General features: G+C 37.4%; 1 protein-coding gene across 2 annotated transcripts in view; it reads right to left on the bottom strand.

Annotated features, from left to right (window-relative positions):
• Window positions 1-23,677, bottom strand: part of FILIP1 (filamin A interacting protein 1) — a 179,420-nt gene that overhangs the window by 79,515 nt on the left and 76,228 nt on the right. For both annotated transcript variants that reach the window (XM_077770239.1, XM_077770234.1), the window contains exon 2: window positions 20,866-21,147. In XM_077770239.1, the coding sequence (XP_077626365.1) occupies window positions 20,866-21,141 (276 nt within the window). In that variant the 5' untranslated portion in view covers window positions 21,142-21,147. The remainder of the gene's footprint in view (window positions 1-20,865; window positions 21,148-23,677) is intronic.

The raw sequence follows: 23,677 nt of genomic DNA, 5'->3' as shown, positions 1-23,677 counted from the left end.
TCTCTAGATTAATTTAGTTTGGCAAATGATTTCCTTAGATCTACTATTGAAATTTTTAATGATTTGAAGTTATAATGTAATAAAAGTTTATTATACAAAATCAACATAACAGAATCAACATTAAAGAAAAAGTGAAGGTATATGCCACATCTCCCAATTCTACTCCCCAGACCTAATTTTATTGATAATTTGAGGTGGATCTTTTCAGATTATTTTTCTTTGTAGATACATATATAGAGATATCAACACATACACATTCTCTCTCTGTCTTTGTCTCTCTTCCCATCTCTCTTTCTCACTCATATTACTGGGCACTTACTATATGCCAGGAAATATGCAAAGTACTTTGCAAATATTATCTCATATAAACCTCAACAATAACCTTATCAGTTAGGTATTATTATTACTATCATTTAGATGAGGTATCTGAGGCAGGTACAAAGAAGTTCAGTGATTTACCCAAAGTCACATAACTAACAAGTGCTGGTGTCAGGACAATAATCTAGCTGATCTAACTCAAAAGCTAGCAATCTGAATACTGTACTTCATGAATTCTCCATATATGTCAATATAGAACCTCTCAAATATGTGCCACCTTATTTTTATTCAAATACACCGGAAAGCTCAGAAGGATGAAATCTACTGGTGATAATAATACTCATTTCACCAGAACTAACAGTTATGTCTTTTGTATTTGTTTTTCAGATCAATAAATTCATTTGAGTCTCCTCTCCTTTCACATGTCCATCTCTCAGTTGAGTCTTCTTCAGTTTGCTCAATTCTTCTTACCTGAATCTTTAACCCAAAATTTAGATCAAGCTTTAATCCAAAATTTTAAAAAACCTAAGGGATAGATAAAATAATTGTGTTAGACTAGAATTCCACTATGTTGAATTTGCTTGAAATAAAAATCTCTACTTATAGAAATTAAATAAAAACCTTTACTGAATATCTCTTTGATTTGTCTTCCTTCCTTCTTTAGCTGAAAGCTGAAAAGGCTGTCTACCACTTCTCTTTCCACTGGCACCAGCACACACCATAGATGGAGCAGTTCGTTATCTTCTTCCTTCCACCACCCCTCCTCCATTTCTTCTTCCCTCTATTTACTAATTTATTCATTTATTTAAGTGTAATGTTGCTATTCTGCTAGTCATTGTGATGGAGCCCACATGAATAGGACATAATCCCATGCTTGCATGACTTTATAATCCATTAGGAATGAGATTTGGGGAGGTGAATCCTGTAATTAATTGTTCATCCAGAACCTTTTGTATGTAAGGATGGGAGGAAGGTTCTAGAGCATGGGATAGCATAAGGAAGTCATAAGAAATCAATAATTTTAATTCTAGTTTTTTGACCAAGTGATAGTAGGACTTTTTATTCATAGAATCACAAGAATTTAGAGTAAGAAAGAACTTTAACCCCTTAATTTGCATCTAAGGAAACAGGTTCAGAGAAGCCAGTGATTTCCCCCAAAGGTACAGCTAATTGGTTATTGATTATATATTAGAAGCAGGTCTCCTGATTCTGAAATCAGAGATCTCTCCACTATACTAAATCACTAGTAAATGCATAGCAACAATCTCAAGTAGGAATTAATCCATATGCCAATTAATTTATTTTAAAAATGTGAAATAAGCAATGTATTTCGGAGATCAATTTCCTAATGATAATAAGCATTTCAATGTCATTGGGCACACTTGGAAGGAATTTTGGCATGCTATAAAATCAATGCCCTAAAAAAAGTAACTTACGTTTCACTGAGATTTGTTTGTATTCAAATACATTATTTGCCCCTTAGCAATTAGGAATGTGGTTACTGAGCTCAAAATATTTGATTCAATATTTTTACCCTAATTTTCAGATCAGTGCATATGTAAAGTATTTATAGCATACTTTCTTCCCATGGCAGATCTTTTAGTCAGCCAAATTTCTTATAGTCTTCTTAAGGGAAAATGTTAGAAAAACATAATTTTGTTATAAACTTATCAAGGAGTACTACCAAGAACAAAGCATCATTCAAAGTTGGGAGCACCAGGGCTAACATGTTACATATCATGGTCTTATTACTTGTAGCTCACCTCCTGGGAACTTTGTTTCATTCATAAGCCTATGCCTGAGCTTTGTCTGACAATCTCCCATTGATTCTGGTGTTTAAAAATCTATGCCTTTCTAGCTTATGTATTGTTCCCAATGCATCAGCTTTTTCATAATAAATGACCAAGAACAACTGGCCAAGATTCATTTTAATAGCTGAGAACTTTCAGGGAGAGAATTTTCTTGATCATGACAAAGTCAAAATTGTTTATAGTCTTCCCAATTTATTTCAAACTCCTGCTGCTTTTCTGAAGTTACCAAATTGCCAAACGTTGTCATTTTAGACAACTGATATGCATTGACCTCTACTGAGTTTTTGTGGTTAGCAGCCTTATCTGGGCTGTCATTAACATGCTTCATCATCCACAAGTCAATGGTCAGATGAAAGCATGGCAGAGATGACTAAATAGAAGAGGCAGGTGGATGAGATCAGACAACCAGTGCTGCCAGATTTCTCAATGCTGAACTCATTATATCACATTCAGCAGTGGCTAGTTTTAAATAATATTATGAGAATAGCCCTAAATTTCCTTCCAGTTTCTCCATGACCTTCAAGGCCAACAAGCATGTAGTCTGAATGCCCTCTTTCTGCCGCCATTCCTCACACATGCTTAATCCCAAGAGCTAATTTAGCAAGACACCATGGGGCTGCAACAACATGGGTTCACTCCAGCTGAAGTTCTAGTGGTCACTTCACAGCTGATGTCATCTTCATGGAGATCAGTTCTGAAGGCTTATGTCCTAAGATGACTTAACCACAGCAAAACCACTTGAAGCATCTCTTCCTGACGTGTCTGGCATTGTTTTTTCTAGCCACAGCTCCTAAAGACTCACCAAAGCCATAAAGAAAGAAAAAGATCATGTACTTCTGAAATTGCCGTTGCTAAAGTGGTGGCACTTGGAACTTTAGGTACCACAAGTAAAACCCACTCCAATCAGGTTTCCGTTCCTATCACTCCACTGAAACCTCTCTTATCAAAACAAACCACAACTTCCCTGTTGCTAAATGCAATGGTCAGTTCTCATTCTTCATTTTCCTTGATACATCAGCAGCCACTGACACTTTTGATTTTCCTCTCCACCTTGAAAAATTCTTCACTTTGCCTCCAAAACACCCTACTTTACTAATTTCCCTCCTACCTTTTTAGCTGCTCATTCTCATTCTCCTTTGCTGGCTGATTCCTCCTCATTTTCCTGACCTCTGAGTGGTAGAATTCCCTAGGGCTCAGATCTTGGACCTTTTACCTTTTCTACATTTACTGTCTTCATGATTTCATCCAGTTGCATGGAATTAAATACCATCTACACACAGGTGACTCCTAAATTGATAACTCCAGCCCAGCCTTTTCCCTGAACTCCAGACTCATATCTAAATTCCTACTGAATATCTCTCTGTACTTGAATATCTAACAGCATCTCAAAATTAAGATGCGTAAAATTGTATTGCCGGTCTCCACCTGTCTACTCCATTCCACTCCACCTTCAGTCTTCCCTATCTTAGTGAATGACAATTTCTGTTATCCATTTGCTGGGCCAAAGAACCTTGGAGTCAGCCTTAGACAATCTCTCTCACACATATTCCACACTCAACCTGCCATCAAATCTGCCTCCTACAAAATTTGTACAGAATCTGAGCACTTTTCACCACCACCACCACTGTTACCACATTAATCCAAGCCACCAGCTCTAGTCTGGATAAAGCTTGTTGGTTAGGTCCCTGTTTCTGGTGGTTCACATCAACACAAAGCGAAGAAATAAATAAAGAACTGTTGACAAAGGAAAAGATCTCTGCACTTTCTCTATACACTCAATCATTGCCAATAAGATAAAATTAAAACTAAAAGTGATTTGGAGGTCATAGGAATGCAATAAAAAAAAGACATTATGACATTTTAAATGTTAGATAGTTGCACATATTTGTTAAGCACCTAACACAGGGAGATTCTAATTACCATGAACAATGAAAAATATTTTTAAAAAGCAAGTGTCTTGCAAAAAAACCCACAAATCCTGATTTTTAAATTCCTTTAAAGATCCATTAATTATAAAGTCATCTCTTTTAAATAAGAATAACTGGGAAAATTTAGAAACACTGTAGTGAGAGTGGACAGGTCTTTCCACACACAAAACACATTATAGTGCTAAACTAATTAGAGCAATGTAATACTAAAGCACGAAATAGGCAGAGAAACCTATGTGCTGAACTATAACTCAGAACGAGATAAATATTATAAGATAAAGTGACATTTCAAATCACAGGGGGAAAACCAAAAAAATCAATGAATGGTTATTTATTTATTATTGCTCAGTTGTAAAATCAATTATCTTTATTCTACTCTGTGATACTGAGTCTGAAAGTCTGCAAATTACATTTCCTAGAGTCCTATGCTTGCTGCTTCCTGTTGGGTTCTGCCTGCCAATAGGAGTCACTAGAGGGATATTGAAAGGTGGGAAGGGGAGGATGGGAGGCGCCTTTCTGTTTAGTCCTGTTTCTGACAATGTTGTTCTAGTTCCGGCTTCTTCAGACCTTCTAGAACCAGCTCCCTCTTCAGAGAGGTGCCCCCTCTGAACAACTAGTTCTAGTCATTCTACCTCTTCCCTTTGTCTCCCCAGTTCTAGAGGTAGGCAGTTATTATCTCTGGTTACCTCAACATTCTCTTTTCACTCTTTCAGTTTTCTAGCATCTGTATAATTAAATCCCTTTATTGACTCCTTTCTGTTTGAAATATCTAGANACCTTTTTTTTTTTTTTTTTTAAAGTAAAGTGAGTCACTTTAAACAAAGCTGAATTCTAGCTGGGTAAAATAATGGGAAAACTGGAAGGAAAAAAAAGGACCAGAAGAAAGTTTGAAAGTTTTCATAATCTAAAAGTGGGAAGGGATTTCTAAATTTGATCCAAATCAGAAGCCATAAAAGATTGATGTCTGACTAATAATAGTAATAAGAAATTCTGCATAGCAAGAAATGCCAAAGGCAAAGTCAAAATAAAAATAATGAGGTAGAAAAAATATTTCATTTACAGCTCATATCACAGATATGAGTATAATTTCTTTATACCAAGAGCTCTTATTAATCAATAAAAGACCAACAGTACAACCCCCAAAACAGGCAAGGGATAGAAACAGACTAGTCACAGAAAAGGATAAAAAAATACCTCTAAAAACATTTGAAAAGATACTCAACCTCAATCAGAAGAGAAATGTAACTTAAAACTACAAGAAGATACCCATTTCACCTTTTGGACTGGCAGAGGAATTAAAACACCCAATCAGCAACATGATAATATACTGTGTTGGCAAAAGTGTGAGAAACAGACTGAGGCAATTTAACAAAATCTTCTACAGATGTATATATCTTTTCACTCAGCAGTTACAATTGCTGGGGACTATGACCAAGAGAAATACTCTTACATGTGTAATAAGATGTATGTATAATATATTCATGCAGCATTGACTGTCAGAGCAAAAAACTAGGTACAGTTTAAATTCCCATCAACTGGAAACCGCACTAAGCCACAGACCCAACTACCCACTATACCCTCCACAGCCATTAAAAACAATGTAAAATCTCTGTAATTTCTAATAGGAAAAGATTTCCAAGTTATATTTGATATCTGTAAAGGGCCAGTTACAGAACAGTGTACATAATAATATGTTCCATTTGTGTAAAAAAAAAAACTTAAAGAAAATATACTTACTTGTGTACATTATACCTTTTTCTAGCTCTTCAACCATATTTGTGAATTAATCATTCAATTTTTAAATAAAATATTTTAACTAGACTTACTGTGATGAACATTTTACAATGTATATGAATTTCAAATCATTATGTTGTACACCTGAAACTACTATGTTATATGACAATTATGCTCAACAAAAAGGAAAGATAATAAAATTGTTTTAAATCACACAAAAAGTATTTTTAACATAAGTTTTTTAAATATATAAGATTTACCCCTAGAATTATTTTATGTTTGGCCTGATTTTTGGATTTACTAAATCAGAGCATGACTCTATCCATACACTTATAATTACAACATGATTCCTGAACATGTAATTACAATAAGACTCCACCACTTTGGAACAGATACAAAAATGACACTCTATCAAAATACAAACATCTCTGAACACCTGGACAAAACGGAAGTCCTCTCCCATAAAGTCCTTGAAAAAACATGTGAGCAAGCTATAACAAGTAATGGAATAGCTTTTAAGCATTAGCCTAATAATAGGTATTTGTATGGAGAATTGTTTTCCCTGCCTAATGACCTTCACCTGATGTGGAAATGGCATTAAAAAGAAAGTAGTACAAAAATCAATGAATAGAGTCAATGCATGGCTTTCATCAGCTTGAAACGTGAAATATTAGTGCCTTTTCCTTAAGATCATTTGCATAATGCATAATGAAAGAGAAGACTCTCAATAGTATTTAACACAGGAAATGATTCAAAAGCTACAGACATGTCAGTATGGTGGGACCACAGATGGGGGGCATGCAGTGAAAGATGAGGCTGGAGTGGTGAGCAGGTGCCAGTCCATGAAAGCCTTTCAGAGCAATAGGGAGCCTCTGAATATTTTAAGCAGAGGAAAGCTTGACTGATTTGTATTAAAAAGCTGACTGATACAGAGAATGATGGGTGACAAGACCACAGGAAGGGAATATCAGTTAGGAGGCTATGGCAACAAACCATGTGAAAGGTGGTGAGCATGCCTGAAGTGAAGAAAGGACAGTGGATATCATGTCTCTCCAGTTATTTGAGGTCAGGGGCCCTATGCTTATTCTTTCCCTTCGCATTCCCTCCACTACCTAGCCAACATTCCATATCTAACCAGTTATGTCAATTATTCCTTGGTCAGTTGAATCAGCTATCATATGGTGGTAGATAATCAATAGGAATGACCAGATTGTTGATCCATCTTCACTGCAGGTAGATAAAAGTGTGGTATGTGTAATCATTGCGTGAGACAGTGAGCCTCAGGGGAAAATGGGATCTTATCCAACTGCATCTTGCCTTACAGGTGAAGAAGGTAAATATCCTTTCCCTATATCCTTTATAGCTCTAGAGTAATTATAGCTCTAGAGAGAAAGAAAGGAAGTGCAAAGGTTAGAGTCTCCTGTGTGCAAATCTTCAGTGACACCGGAAATGTCTCCCTGTCAGGATGTGTAAGTTTGTTTTCCCCGGGATGTGTCTTTGCCCAGGTATTTTGCAGTCAGCATACCTGGCACTTCAAGTTGACAGGTTACGCCACATGTACCTATAAACAAGTCAAGATATTGCAAAGAAAACAAATACTCAGGGCTCAAGCTGTGTATTCAACTGTGCACTCAATTGACTGTCTTTTGTAAACGTCAAGCCAGGAATTAACATTCCATTAAAGAAAAAAAGTTGTGTACATTTTGGTGGTTTCAGAACATAGTTCATTCTGCACATTGCTTTGAGGTTAAGAAAAAAAATTGTTAACTAAAAACTATATATACAGCCCAATGATCACACTCATATTATATAATATTTATCACAGGGGAGCCTAGGTGGCTCAGTTGGTTAAGCGTCCAACTTCGGCTCAGGTCATGATCTTACAGTTGGTGGGTTCGAGCCCCGTGTCGGGCTCTGTGCTGACAGCTCAGAGCCTGGAGCCTGTTTCAGATTCTGTGTCTCCCCCTCTCTCTCTGCCCCTCCCCCACTTGCTCTCTGTCTCTGTCTCCCAAAATAAAATAAAGACATATTTAAAAAATAATAATATTCATCACATATAATATCTATTTATATCACATATGAAATTTTTTTCACTAGTCCAAGATGACAGGTACTGTAATATGCCATCTAGGAAAGATCCATGTAAGGTTCAAAAGCAGTAACACCACTGTTCAGGGGACACTCATTTTCATTGGTAGAAGTTCGTTTTGAACCCATCAGACCATTTTTTGCATTTGCTTAGAAACATACAAAGCCTTGATTTATTGCTGGTTTTCCTCACAAATTAGCTATTCCCCACAGAGCCATGAACTTGCAAATGTGCTTTTATTATTACAACTTTTAAAAGGCAGGAATAGAGCAGAGTCTGCTAAAATTTGTGCACATTGTTTCTTGTTTCCTTTCAGACCCTTGATCAGGAAATGCTTAATGTGGGAGTTAAGTATTGTTAGAGATTAATGGCTGCTGTTCGGAAAGGTCAATAAAAGTTCTTTCCTGCCAATACAAACGTATACATTGTTGAAGCAGAAGATGGTATCCACAGATAGAATTACATGTTAGCTGAAAAGACCAAGTGACAATGTTCTTTTTGATCACAAGGAAATGATTTCAAAATTTTTCATGGGCACCCTGCTTTCTCTTTTAAATACAAACAGTTAGGACAAAAAGTATTTTTCTGTTGACAATCACGTGATGTGAGTCTCTTTGAGCCCATCATGTGTTTCGACGCTAGTCTGTGACTGGTTGACATGATGCTTATGAAACCAGATCAAGTCCCATGTGGGTCAATTAGCTTTGCAAAGAAAAATATTCCACACTTTGTCTGCACTCGTAACCCCACCTGGCAGACCTAAGAATGCCACAGGTCACAAGAGATTCTGAACAAGTCCTTCGTCACCACTGTACATGGAAAGGTCTCCTGAAGATCACTGGGGCTGAAACAAAGGAAGATCATTTGGAAGTGCTGAAAAAGGGCCATTCTTTATCTACTAAGTCTTTGCCCAGTAACTTTGAGGAGTGTCCCTGGACCTGCTCAAAAGAGAGAAGGGAATAAAAAAAGAGGTAAAAGCTATCCCTGGAATTTGTAAACAATGTCAAGTTTCTAGCAGTTATAAGCAGTACTTATACAGAAACATCTCAGTAATTTGGACACCATCAATTTAAACTCACCATGGTTTAGATATGTAGTTCTGCATTTTAGTCTTTGTTTGTTTGTTTAATGTTTATTTTTTACAGAGAGAGCATGAGTGGGGGAGGGGCAGAAAGAGAGGAAGACAAAGGATCTGAAGCAGGCTCTGTGCGGACAGCAGCAAGCCCAATATGGGGCTCGAACTCATGGACCATGAGATCATGATCTGAGCTAAAGTCAGATACTCAACTGACTGAGCCACTCAGGTGCCCCTGCATTTTACTCTTAAAAAGATTTATTTTTTTTAATTTTATTTATTAATCGGGGAGGGGAGAGAGAGAGAGAGAGAGAGAGAGAGAATGGGGGAGGAGCAGAGTGAGAGGGACAGAGAGAATCCCAAGCAGGTTCCATGATATCGGCACAGAGCCTGATGTGATCCCACAAACGAGATCATAACCAAAGCTGAAATCAAAAGTTGGTCACTCAACCAACTGAGCCACCCCAGGTGCCCCTACTCTTAAAAACATTTAATAATTAGGGGTGCCTATGTGGCTCTGTTGGTTAAGCATTTGACTTCAGCTCAGGTCACAATCTCACAGTTCGTGAGTTTGAGTCCCACCATTAGGGAGTTCAAGTCCTGCATCAGACTCTGCACTGACAGCTCGGAGCCTGGAGCCTCCTTCACCTTCTGTGTCTCCCTCTCTGTCTGCCTCTCCCCCACTCATGTTCTGTTTCTCTCTCAAAAATAAATAAAACATTTTTTAATGAAACATTTTTTAAAAACATTGAAAAACTATAAAAATGTTTTATGTGGTTTAACAGTGTAAATCAGAAAAATGTACCTAACTTAAAGTGAAGATTTTACTTTGCTTTTCAATGTTTTCAATCACCCCTTAAGCAATGACGTTGACGTTAGTCACAACTGGTTTCATTACAAGTGATTCTATGGTTCAGTTTGTTATAATCCTACTGAGAAGCATGAAAAGAAGGCACGATACAGGCAAGGAGATGAGGCAATCTACTAAAAGGAACCTAACCATCAATTTGTGATGTGGAGACCAAAAAATTATTCCAAGTTGTAAATTTCAAAATTTGTTATTTTGTATGGAAAAAGTTTGTTGGCAAATAATAGATACTTCTTCCTATCTGTGGAATAGGTTTCTCTTTCCAGCAAGTTTGTTCTTCCATTTGAACTACAAAACCAATAGTAGCATATTATTTTTCTGGCATACGATAGGTACTGGCCTTGGAGTCAACAAGGCGCAGTACATCTTACTAGGGCATTCTTGGAGGAGTTTGCTTAAGCCATCTAAGCTCCTATTCATTCATCTAACTTTTTAGGGCTATTGTAAACATTAAATAAAATAATGAAGATGCTGGTATATAGTAGGTTGCACAGGGAGGACACATGGGCAATATAAACGTGATTATTTTTCTTTTGCCTTTTCATTGCCATTTATTTGGTTTTTTTTAAACTTTGAATTATGGGAAAGTTTTAAACATACACCCAAGTGAACAAACAAGTATAATAAACCACCTATGTATCTCCTCATATACTTTTTGTGGGGATGAGAGGCTGGAAACTTTAGAGGAATTTTTTTTTTAATGTTTTATTTATTTCTAGGAAAGAGAGAGAGACAGCGTGAGCAGGGGAGGGTCAGAGAGAGAGGGAGTCACAGACTCTGAAACAGGCTCCAGGATCTGAGCTGGCAGTCAGCACAGAGCCCGACGCGGGGCTCGAACCCACGAACCACGAGATCACGACCTAAGCGAAAGTTGGACACTTAACCGACTCAGCCACCCAGGTGCCCCTAGAGGAAATTTTAAAGGAAACTCCAGACATCTATTTCATCATTCAGCCAACAATAAAGAGATTATGGTGACAGTGTTTTCAGGGTAGGACACAATCTGGTCCCTGGTTGACAGATAGTTCTGCCACTAATACTGGCTTACCACCTCCAATGAGAAAATACATAAAGTGACGCAAGGGGTAAAGTACCATGACAGTTACAAAATGAAGCCAAAATTTTCACGGTCACCCAATGTTTCCTTGAAGCATCCTTACTCTAGGTCACTATCCTGAAGGTCAATCTCTATTTTTAATGTGCATATCTTCAGAAAAGATTAAAATGGCAATCCACCCCACATCCTACTCCATTTAACACATATTTCTCATAATGGTTATCTGTATAAACTCTAATTTTACTTTAAAAAGGCTCCATGTAATAAGACCACATGCCCAAATAATTAGGAAATATTTACATAAGTAAATTAGATATTTAGGTATAGTTTTACTTACTAGAGTAATAGAGGTCACTTTCACTAAAAAAAATATAAACTAAAGCCATGGGGAGCGGATTTTCCATGTTTTCCATAGTACCTCTATAGTTTTTTCCCATGTTTAGAGTTTCATAAAATAATAAATAGATTTATTTATGGGACACTTTCTCTACTACATATTGATATATTTTTCTACATTTCTCAATAAAACCAAGGTTTTCCCTTATAGTGCCAATGAATACATTATTCTCACCATAGAGAAATCAACTTTGTGATTCTACTAGAAGAACTAAAAATATTCTGCCTGAACAATGAAAATCAGACACCAATGGTCTCTGCCAAAATACTGACAATACTACTGGACACATGAGATTCTGAAGCATAGTATTCAACAAAGAATGAGATCTGGTCTTGATTTTAATCAGAAAGTAACCTGTCTTCTTTGCTGCCTCCTAAACTTAGCAAAGACATACCATTCTCAGCATGCTGACCATTTTGGTGGTGTGAGGTTTCACTGGGCAGCCTTGCTCAGGGTGACCTCAGCCTAAGATTCTAAAGATGGAGTGTATTAAGTGCAGGTGAGTCATCAATTTAAAAAGCCATACAGAGTAACTAAAAGCCTCATTCTTTAGAAGTACAGAGATTCCACAGAAGGCTTTACCATGTGACAAATGGAGCTCACTTAGGAAAAGAAAGGCCATCTCTAAATAAAAAAGTGATAAATGGTACCCCCATAGGACAAGCCTGTTGTGCTTGATGTCACTAGGTAATTCCATCTGAACTGGTTATCACCATCCCCAGTGGAGTTATGACATTGCTTGTTAAAGATGACAAAAAAACTGGGGCGCCTGGGTGGCTTAGTCGGTTAGGCGTCCGACTTTCGCTTAGGTCATGATCTCGCGGTTCGTGGGTTCGAGCCTTCGTTGGGCTCTGTGCTGACTGCCAGCTCAGAGCCTGGAGCCTGTTTCAGAGNAAAAAAAAAAAAAAGATGACAAAAAAACAGAGTCATAGTATTGTAGTAGGATTTTAATTGAAATATTTGGGACCATTCCTGTTAATTCAATAGCATTATATATACTGTGATACTTTTACTTTCTCTACATAGCTCAAAGTCTTTTTTAGACATTAAAAATTAATCTATAGCTGCCTCATAGGTATTAGGTATAGGTATTAAGACATTCCAAGATTAATTAACAGTTACCAATAAGCTATCAATGATATGCCTAGCCCTTTTCTGGGTCCAATGAGGCATATGAAAGAAGCAGAAGACACAATACCCTCTCAAGTTATTTCAGACAACAGAAACAAGTTGTCCCATAAATACACTTAGGGAATGTGTATTTACAGGATGCTATGATTTACACTTATACCCGAATAATGTGGGAATTCATGACAAGAAAAAGACAAGTCTTGGAGAGCAATTATTTAGGAAAATCTTCACAGAGGAGATAAGCCTGTGGTAGTTCCTAAAAGAAATATTGTTGGGGGTGGGGGGGAGAGGAATGAGTAGGAATGAATAGGCAGAACACAGGATTTTTAGGGCAGTGAAAATAGTCTATATAATACTACAATAGTGGGTATATGTCTCTACACACTTGTCCAAACCCACAGAACATACAACACCAAGAGTGAACTCTAATGTAAACTATGGACTTTGGGTGATAATGGTGTATCAGTGTAGGTTCCTCATTGTAACAAAGGTACCACTCTGGTGAGGGATGTTGATAATGGTGAGGCTGTACATGCGTGGGAGCAGAAGATATATAGGAAATGTGTACCTTCCTCTGAATTTTTGCTGTGATCCTGAAACTCCTCTTGAGAAATAAAGTCTTTAATAAAAGAAGAGAAAAGACATGTTGACTAGTCCACGAAGGAGGTATGGATGGAACAAGGGCAAATATATACACTGAATCTTCCTAAGAAGCCCCAGTATTTGTCTTGTAAGTACTCATAAGGTAGGAAAAATATAAAGAAACATGAGGGGGGGAACCCACTGGGATGAGGATAGTGTTGGAGATTGTGTGTGCATGTATACATGTCAGGTTGGGGAAGAATGTAGAGACTATCTGATTGGATAGGAATGGTCATGTTAAAGAATATCAAAAATGAATGGCAATAGCTAAGGGGAAGCCACTTAATAAATAGCTTCTGCAGGCCAGTCTGAGCAAAGTAGATATAAATCTGAAGAGTCTAGAGGCCTCTTGTAAATTCCTAAGCAACAGAATGACATGATCAGAGAAACACTTAAGAAAAAGTAGGTTGGCAGCAGCTATCTGCTGACATTCTAATCCCCAACTCTCTGTATTTATTGTGATACAGACACATTCTTCATCCCAAATCCTACTATCAGCCTAGGAGACTTTAACATTCATGTGGGAGATTTAGCCAATGTCCTAACTCTACTATTCCTGGACCTCATGAATTCTGATTGTCTACACTTCTACTCCCAGGACCATACACTAGGTAACATTGCACAACACACAAAACTTAAGTGCAAAGGCTCAACTTCAAGTCCTTCCAGCCCTCTCATGCCTGGCCTCCAACTGACCTGCTCATTCCTCCCCATATCTCTTCCTTGCTGGGCAGTGTCTCACCAACACGTATCACTTTCTTCCACATTTGTCTTCCCACTGCACCCACTTAGATGACTGCAACTCTAGATCCAGTGCTATAAAATATATCTCTCCTTTTAAACTTCAGCTTCTAAACAAACCAATGGGGGTGTCTGGGTAGCTCAGTTGGTTGAGCATCTGACTTTGGCTCAGGTCATGATCTCATGGTTCATGGATTCAAGCCCCATGTTGGGTTTTGCACTGATGGTGTGGAGTCTCCTTTGAATTCTCTGTCTCCCTCTCTCTCTTCCCCCCCTCCCCCCCTCATTCCCTCTCTCTCAAAAATAAACATTTAAAAAAATGCCACTGCAAACACATGGCCTCTGCTGGCTAAATCCTAAACTTCACTTATCAATGCTCCTCTCTGTCCACAATCACCTTCCTCTAACATTCCCTTCAGCAGCGATTCGGCATTTCTATAATTATCCTTAAAGCTGCCGCTTGGCCCAGCTCTTCCCATTTACAGCAGAACATAACTTTGTCTTTTCCTTGCTGAGAAAGTTGAGGCTTTCAGGAGAGCTCCCTCAACCACTCAACCCTCCGCTACAAACAGTATCTTCATCCCCATTCATTCATTCATTCTCCTCCCTCTGTCACAGAAGATAAAATAATCCTTCTTTTTCAAGGGCAAACTCAAGATCAGCACCCAAACCATACCTTTTTTTCCCTCCCTCCTGGTTCCTCCAAGACTCTGCTTCATCAAAAACCCTTGCTCTTTCCTACATCCATGACCTTGCTCCTTGCTGGTCCTATAATCCTTTAACCCATTAACACATATTCTCTTTCATCATTAAAAACCCTCCACTGATCTGAGTTTCCCACTAGCTACTACCCTGTCTTTCTTCTACTTTCTTATGCAAAGCTGTCCATCCAATAACATCTATATTCGCTGAGTATAGTAATCACAACAACCCCAGATAGGAGGAAGTGTATGTATTGTATAGACAGAGAGTAAACTGAGGCCCAAAGTCAACACTAATAAGATCAACTACCAAAACTTTGGGGTTCTACAGCATTCCCCCCTAAGGCTTGGCATTCATACTGTTTTAGCCTCCTACTTTCTAATAACCTTATGTTTCACTTAATGCTCAAAAGTAGAGAAGAGCAATGTAGTGATTTCAAAGCAGGAGGTCAACAATATACACTAAGGGCTTACTCTGTGCCAGATAAATAATTTACAGGTATACTAAAAAAAAGGAGGGGGAGGATTTGGCTTTTTTGACTATGTCCAAAAAATCCCCACAAAATTCTGATTAACTGTTACCAAAAATAAAAATAAAAATAAAAGATTTTCTAAATTCCTAGATTTTCAACAGAACATGTTATTCTATTTGTTTAACTTCACTTCTCAAACCACTGAAAATAGATTTAAACTCACTGAAACTGCTCTGGCAAATGATCCCTATAATCTCCAGATCCACAAACCCAAAGAACACCCTTCAGTCATATCCAACTGAAATTTTCTACTGATTTGACTGACATAATCTTCTTTACAATCTTTACTCCCTTGACTTCTGCATCACTCCACTCTCCTGGGATGCCCACTTTTTCTGGCTGTTTTTTTTATTTATTTATTTAAGAAAGAAAGAAAGAGAGAGAGGGCAAAAGGGGGAGAAGGGATTGGACAGAGGATCCAAAGCAGGCTTTGAGCTGATAGCAGTGAGCTGGATGTGGGGTTTAACTCATGAACCATGAGATCATAACCTGAGCTGAAGTTGGATGCTCAACTGACCATGCCACCCAGGTGCTCCATCCTTCTGATTGTTTTTATTCAGATGTCTTATTTATAGTATGCAAATTCAGGCATAATTTCACTTCCTACAAATACTTCTCTGATGAAGCGAGACAATTTACTGATAAACATAACCCAGATTTTCCTACCCATTCTGTGTTTGAATTTGTTCATGTTGGTCCCTACTCATCTCTACCTGTCAAAGCCTACCAATTCTTCATGGTCCAATTCTTTAGTAAAGCTTTCATTCATCTCCTGAGATTTTCTTTAGCTCCTTTGTACTCCTATAATTTGCATTGCAATTACCTTATAGAATGTTCATTCCTGCATATTCTCATTTATCCTACTAGGTCAGGAGCTCTTTCTTCATGACTACTCTAGTATCCAGTGCCTAAAACTATGCTTGGCATATAGTAGGAGCTCATCAAACTTTAGTGTCACGTATTATTATTCATCATCTTTGCATTCTTCAGACCTCTAGAACATTACTATGTCTTAAATATTGTAAAATCAATTTAGAATTAATAAATTAATGCCCTAAGAATAAATGAACTCTGTTAGTAATAAAGAAGAGCAGGTAGAGGGCTCATCTCCAGTAGGTGGTAGAAAAGGAAAGAAAAACTAATCACAATATTAAAGAAAATGACTAGGAACTGCAAAAGGAAAGAATAAAGGAAACTTCTAGTAATTCAGAGGCATGTTATCTATTTTGTAAATATCTTTGAAATATAACACCTTTGACCAGTCACATGGGACACAGGTACATTTTTCAATGTGCAGATGATTCTGTCTCTTGATTCTGCCTGGCAACCACCAAAGCCAAATGAAATGGTGGTGCATTATCTAGTTATGTTATCTAGATTTCTTGGAGCCTCCTTTTGCATAGGTAAAAGAGAACTAAATATAAGAACACAGGGAAAAATGATGAAAACTTTTTAGGGGTCAACTTTTCTAAAATGTATTCAAGTGGATATATCAAGGGAATTTACTATATAAAATAGCTAAATGTTTTTTGCATGAAGAAAAAAGATTTAATTAGTATCCTATTTTTGAATCATTTTACAAGAATAGCCTTCTGCCAAGTTTTCTGTGTTATGGCTTTTTGGTGTGAGTAGCATTTCCTTTGAACTTTTGTCGTTTTTAGTACAGCCAATTCAACTGGCTTCTTTAAAGTGCTGTTTTTGGACAAATACAAGGGGAAATTAATCATAGTGCCCAAGTGATAGCCTAGGTATACTATTGCATTATTTTCAGTTTAGTCTGGGAAATATGTAGCCAGTTTTTCACCCAGAAAGTAAAAATGTTCCAATTTATTAGAAAGACTTTTATTGGAAGCAGTCAATGAGAGAAGAGTAATAATGAAAACCATTCCCAGCTACTTCTATGCAGGCAATATTGGCCAGTCATTGTGCTGAAATGACAGGCTTGCATCTGCTAAGGTGTGGCTTATAAAGCCTGGAAGATGTCCCTTTCCAAAACAAGGGTCATGACATCACCAGTTCTAGACAAGATTCCTTAAAATGACAAAATCGCTGAGAAAGGCAACTCCATCTCTAATAAACATCAAGAGTTGCACTGCAAGAGTTCACTGGATACCTGGACTGGCAAAGAAAATAGCAAATTTGCGAATTTTGCAAAGAGCCAAGGCTAACAATAAAGGTCATGCTGTTTTAATGTTGGCTAAACAAATCTCATAGATTACACAACAGATTCCAAAGATGGAGGGCCATTGGTACCAGAAAATACACATAATTGTTTACAATGTCCAAACCACTGGATATCTACGTGGAGAGAATACAAGAGATTAAAAACAAGTCTGAGAAAGAGAAAATTGAGATGGAAAACCTGAGTGAACTCCCATTTCCTCCTTTTCCCCAAGTCACTTCCCAAGTACCTCTCCTAAAGGCAGACTTGATCTTGGTCTATCTCCCCAATATTACAAGCCCCTTTTCCTGTGTGTCACTCTCTTCTTTTGACAAGTGGTTCTAGTCTTCACAAGGCTAAGCTGCTGCACAATTCCTGGGTACCACCCTCCTAAGGTAGTGAATATGAAGCCTCCCAAAGTTGCGTAGGGCTCAGACCATGGCCATGTGGCCTTTTGCCATTTTTCTCACTATCCAGATCACACCAAACTTCAAAGCTCAGATCATACTCTACCACCTGGATGTGAAAGAAACCTTCCTCAATTTCTCTTACCTAAAAAATGGTTTGGGCCCTGGAGTCCACACTGGGAGTCTACTTGAAAGAAATTCTCAAGATGAAGAATAAACATAAAGGTCTTGGATCTTACCCTTGAACATTCCCAATGTAAATAATATAATGAGAAGAAAATTGAACTGAGAGACAAGGAATTTTGAAATGAGCAAATGTTAACTAAATCACTATATAACCTTGGGAAAGCCACATAATTTGCCAGAGGGTCAGTTTCACATTTGTAATATAAAGGAGGTGAATAAGACACCTCAAAGATGCCTGTCAGCCCCAATGTTTTATATAATGTTGGAACACTAACTCCAGCCATTCCATAAAGGGAGAGTAAAGAATAGCTTTCTGAAGGTCTGGGAGACAACTCACTAAATGTTCATAAATGTCAAGCCGAATGGCATACAGGCTTGAGCTGAAGGTAACTTACCTCTTGAGACATATCCCTGCCAGTCTTCACAGCACCAGAAATTTACATAGAGTTCATAGCAGCACTCTCCACAATAGCTAAAACATGGAAAGAGCCTAAGTGTCCATCAACAGATGAATGGATCAAGAAGATGTGGTTTATCTATACCATGGGATACTACATGGCAATGAGAAACAATGAAATCTGGCCATGTGTAGCAACATGGATGGACCTTGAGGGTGTTATGCTGAGCGAAATAAGTCAGGCAGAGAAGGACAAATATCATATGTTTGCACGTATAGGAGGATTAGGAGGAACTTAACTGAGGAACAAGGGGGAGAAGAAGGGCGGAAATGGTGGGGGAAAGGGAGAGAGGCAAACCATGAGAGACTCTTGAATGCTGACAAAAACTGAGGACTGATGGATGTGGGGGGGAGGGGGGATGGGCATGGAGGAGGACACTTGTGGGGATGAGCACTGAGTGTTATATGGAAACTAATTTGACAATAAACTATTTGTAAAAAAAAAAAAAGAAAAAGAAATTTACATAGATTTTTTTCTTATCTCTAGTCTGGCAAACCTGGCACACAGCTGCCACATTTGTACCAGCCCACTCATCTTTGGTAATGCCAACTGCCTCCCACCCTTAACTACAGTACACATGCCCTCTCACATGACAATGCTAATAAAGGACAGGTTTCTGCTATAAGAACATAGATATACAGCTCTAAATACAGGAACACTCTCATTTTAAACAAACCTAATATTGCAAAATCTGCATTTACAAATACATACACTTACATATGTGTGTGTGTGTGTGTGCATAGAAATATATAAGGGGGGGTGAATTATTTGTTTTGCAAATGAATTAACTGTGAAACTTCTTAATATACCAGGTCCTTCATTTCTCCTTTCTTTCACTGACTCCTCCACAAATACCTTATACTTTTTGCTTGTTTCTTGCTGTTCAGGATATATCTCTTATGTAAGGTAAGGTATCCCATATTTATAAAGTTTAATGGTGAACAAAATGCATTTCTTTGGCACCTTCTGGCTAATTTCCTTAATGTTCTGGGCATGTGGGCTTATATTTTGCATGCTTAGGCTCTGAAACCATATCTGGCAACACCATGAGTATAAAAGCCACAGGAATCTTAAATACCTTCCAGAGTCCACCATGATACAACAAATAGCCTTCTATAGAAATTAGAATCTGGAAGAGCCACAGGCTTCACACAAGTCACCATGCTTGACGAGAAGTGAGCTGATGACACTGTGTTGTGAAAATTTCCAAGACAACTATTGTACCTTCCACTCAGGTCAATATCTGTCAATTGACGGCAGCTTAAAAAGTTAGGCTAATATATTCTGCATCCTTACACAATGAATGTTAATAGACAAAACAATCATCTTTCTGGGAGTGGTGAAGCTATTTCTAATAATGGTGGTATTCTGGAAAATTTCATCTTTCCCTGTGAAATGTAAATGTGATTTTTTCTCAACTCATAAATGGTAAATTCAATTGTGTTTGTTTATTTGTTTAAAATTTGAGTTTTGTATGTTTTCTATTTCTCTTTTCCCCAGGGGTTTTCTTATCTGTGAGCACACACAAATGAGAACAGGAACAGATCAGGCTAGCCCACCCTAGTTTAGGTAGGTTGCAAATAATATCTCTGATGGTAACAGCACCAAACAAAGGCTTCATTTCATACAATTGTTAGCATTCCCCTCGAGGCTCATGCAGGCTGAGCCTAACAAAAACAAAAAGGAAAATAGCAACTTCACTCTTAAGTCATTCTCTTCTCCAAAAAAAAAAAAAAAAAAGTGATTTTATCCCCCCTCCCCTTTCAGAAACACAATTGTCCAGAGCTCAGAAACTCAAAAGGGTCCCAACTCCCTCTTGGATCCCTAAAAGCATTCACTTAATGGGAGACCTTGTTCATGGCAGCTACAGAAGGGTGGTAAGGATGGCAGTGGAAAGAGCACTGAACCAGGATCAGGAGGCCTAAAATGAGATCTGGACAAACCATTAACACTTCTGGGCCTCAGTTTCCTTCTCATAAAATAGAGATAATAATATCCACATTTTTGTTGATATCAAGTGAAATAATAGACTTCAAAATGTTTTGTGAAAATATTACATGTTCACAATACATTGCTCTGCTTATTTTTGTGCATCTCAACTCCCATGACGTAGCAAATTAAAGCTGAAAATTACAAAAAAAATGAGAAAAGAGTAAGTCTGATTTAAACAAAGCTTTCTTTATTTCTCCCTCTCTTTCTCTCTCCTTCTCTCTTTCCCTGTGTCTCTTTATCTCCCTTTAAAAAAAATAAATAAAAGCAAAGTAACCATGATCTAAACTCTGCCCTCTAATAATCATGACTTTTCTACAACTTTCAACCAGTCAATGGCTAAATTAGATAACCTTACTGGTTACTAAGTACAGGAGCCTGTGTTCATCATAGCATGAAGAACTCATCTGCTGCTCGAGAAGCTGCAAGTTGGAATCAGCATCTATTCATTGATTCATTCATTCATTCCACAAACATTTATTTGGTGCAAACTTGTGGTAGCGATTTTGAAATTAATAAGAAAAACATAGACCCTTTCCCCATAAAATTCACAGTCCACTGAGGGAGATGGATTCATAATGGTCTCTCATTTTATAGCTTAGGAACTAGAGACACATAGTTGAGAAAATTTGACTCTACCTGCAACTCTCCTTCCATTATACTGAGTAGCTGTATAAGGTCTTCTTTGGATAACTCCAAGGATTTCTTATTCTTTCGCTCACTTTCTCCAGATGGTTTTAGGTGTCGTTTGACAGTTCCTGAGGCCATGACATCATCCTCCTTTCTATTTGATTTATTCTTCTTTTTTGCATCTTCTGTGAGACTTTTATCATCAGCATTGCTGATGATAGAGGACTTGGGGCAGGAGAGATGCCCATTGGATGAATTATCACCACCCTGGTTTCGGGATCTCATTCCCACCTACAACACATGAAAAAAGGTAAGATGTTTTTACTACTATTGAAATTTTTGTCTAACTACTTAGAAAATTATAGCAGCTTCATAACATCACTGATAAAGAAACACCAAAAGAAAAACCAGTTAGCTTCCTTATAGCTCTAATAAATGTCATTAAAATCATCAGGAAAAGGCTTTGATGGTCTGCAGGAAAAAGTGAAAATGTGATTCTAACCTGACAAACATCTCAAGCCAAACAAAGTCAACATCAAGAGTGCTAAGTCATATTGATAGTATATATCTCTGACATGATGGGATAAAAATGGTAATTTACCATTTTGGTTTTCCTCCTCAAAAACATTACCCAAGCCTAATAATGAGAAAAAAAATCAGACAGATCCCAATTGAAAGACAGTCTACAAAACTGCTGAGCAGTAATCTTTAAAACTATCAAGGTCATCAAAAACACATGCAACTCTTGAAAGGGTTGTGAGTTCAAGCCCCATATTGGATATGGAGCCTACTTAAAAAAATACACATACACACAGAAAATCTGAAAAACTGTCACAGCCAACAGAAACCTAAGGACACATGACAACTAAATGCAATATGGCATCCTAGGTGGGATCCTGGAACAGAAAAAAGACATTATCAAGAAAAACTGAGGAAAATGAATAAGGCATGGGCTTTAGTCAATAATAATGTATCAAAAAAAATAATATATCAATATTGGTTCATAAATATAATAAATGTACCATACTAATGTAAGATATTCACTATAGAGAAAACTGGGTATGGGATATACTGGAACCCTCGGTATTATGTTTGCAATAATTCTCTGAATCAAAAGGTGTTGTAAAATAAAACATTAGGTGTTTAAAAAGTGATTCTATGGCTAAACTTAACAGCTCAAGCAACAACAGATGTTGGTGAGGATGTGGAGAAAGAGGATCTCTTTTGCACTGCTGGTGGGAATGCGGACTGGTGCAGCCACTCTGGAAATTAGTATGGAGCTTAAAATTAAAATAGAACTACCCTATGACCCAGCAATTGCACTCCTAAGTTTTTATCCAAAGGATATAGAAGTGCTGATTCAAAGGGGCACATGCACCCCAATGTTTATAGCAGCGCTACTGATAATAGCCAAAGCATAGAAAGAGCCCAAATGTCCAAATGATGAATGGATAAAAATGTGAGATACACACACACACACACACACACACACACACACTGGAATATTACTTGGTGATGAAAAAGAATGAAATCTTGCCATTTACAACAATGTGGATGGGACTAGAGTGTATTATGCTGAGTGAAATAAGCCAGTCAGAGAAAGACAAACATCATATGATTTCACGCAAATGTGGAATTTAAGATATAAAACAGATGAACATAAGGGAAGGGAAGCAAAAATAAGATAAAAAGAAAGAAGGAGACAAACCATAAGAGACTCTTAAACACAGAGAACAAATTGAGGGTTGCTGGTAGGGGATTGGTTTGGGGGGGTTCGTTGGGGGGATGGGCTAAATGGGTGAGAGGCATTAAGGACATTCATTGGGATGAGCACTCAATGTTATATGTAAGTGATGAAACACAAAATTCTATTCCTGAAATCATTATTATACTATATGTTAACTAACTTGGATTTAAATTTTAAAAAATATATAAGCAAATAAATATATAAATCTCAGTTTGGGGGAAAATAAAATAAAAAGTGACTCTAAATTAAGTCTATCAGAAAATTCAAATATCAAACCCTGCCAGAAACCAGTTGGAAATCACAATGTACAGAAAAATCCACATGGGGTGGAGGGGGCTTAAAATGGAGAGAGGAAAAGGGAAATTCAAAGGGAAGAGGGTGGTGGTGTTTTTAGTGATATGGAATTTTGTTTTTCCATAATCTCTTTTTCAAAATCAGGGATTTGTTTTATTTTGTTCTGTTTTGTGTCGGTCATTTACAGTAATAAGAATAAGAGCACAAAGAATTGGAGAAAACAGATCAATTTCAAAGTAAAAACTTTTTTTAATATTTTGAGGTAAAATAAAGAAAAAAGACAAAGCAGCAGCTAACTAGTCCCGTGGGTAGCACATTTGGGTCTTTCCATTATGAATGCTTTACAGATTCTCTGTCAATTTCTAAGCAAAATAACTTGACCAACAGGTATGTTACACACAAACAAACTGAACTCAAAGCCTAGGACTCCAAGTGCGGGAAAGAGAGCTCTAACATCCTGGGGGCTGTACTACAAAATTTGTCTAAACCCTTAAATAAAGTAGCTTAGCACATGGGCTTATTTAAAACTCACAGTATAAATAGTCCTTCCCTTGAACAGCTAAGCAGCAAGATTTTCATTACTCATTCCAGATAAAATAGAGACCTGTTTTCTGAAAGTAAATTTCCTTTATGAACCCAACCATATTTAAGAAACCAAGGAAATCTTTTCAAAACACTAGTTTATAATAGAAATATAAATATAGTGTGATGTTTCCTTTCAGATAGTGCATATTCAATTCTCTGAACAAATCTTGAAATCTACATTCATGCTCCTTTTTT

Source organism: Crocuta crocuta, unplaced genomic scaffold, assembly GCF_008692635.1.
Source record: "Crocuta crocuta isolate KB4526 unplaced genomic scaffold, BGI_CrCroc_1.0 scaffold270, whole genome shotgun sequence".
Lineage (NCBI taxonomy): Eukaryota > Metazoa > Chordata > Mammalia > Carnivora > Hyaenidae > Crocuta > Crocuta crocuta.
Note: the sequence above shows the minus strand (reverse complement) of the source record. Positions and strands in the feature narration are given on the sequence as shown.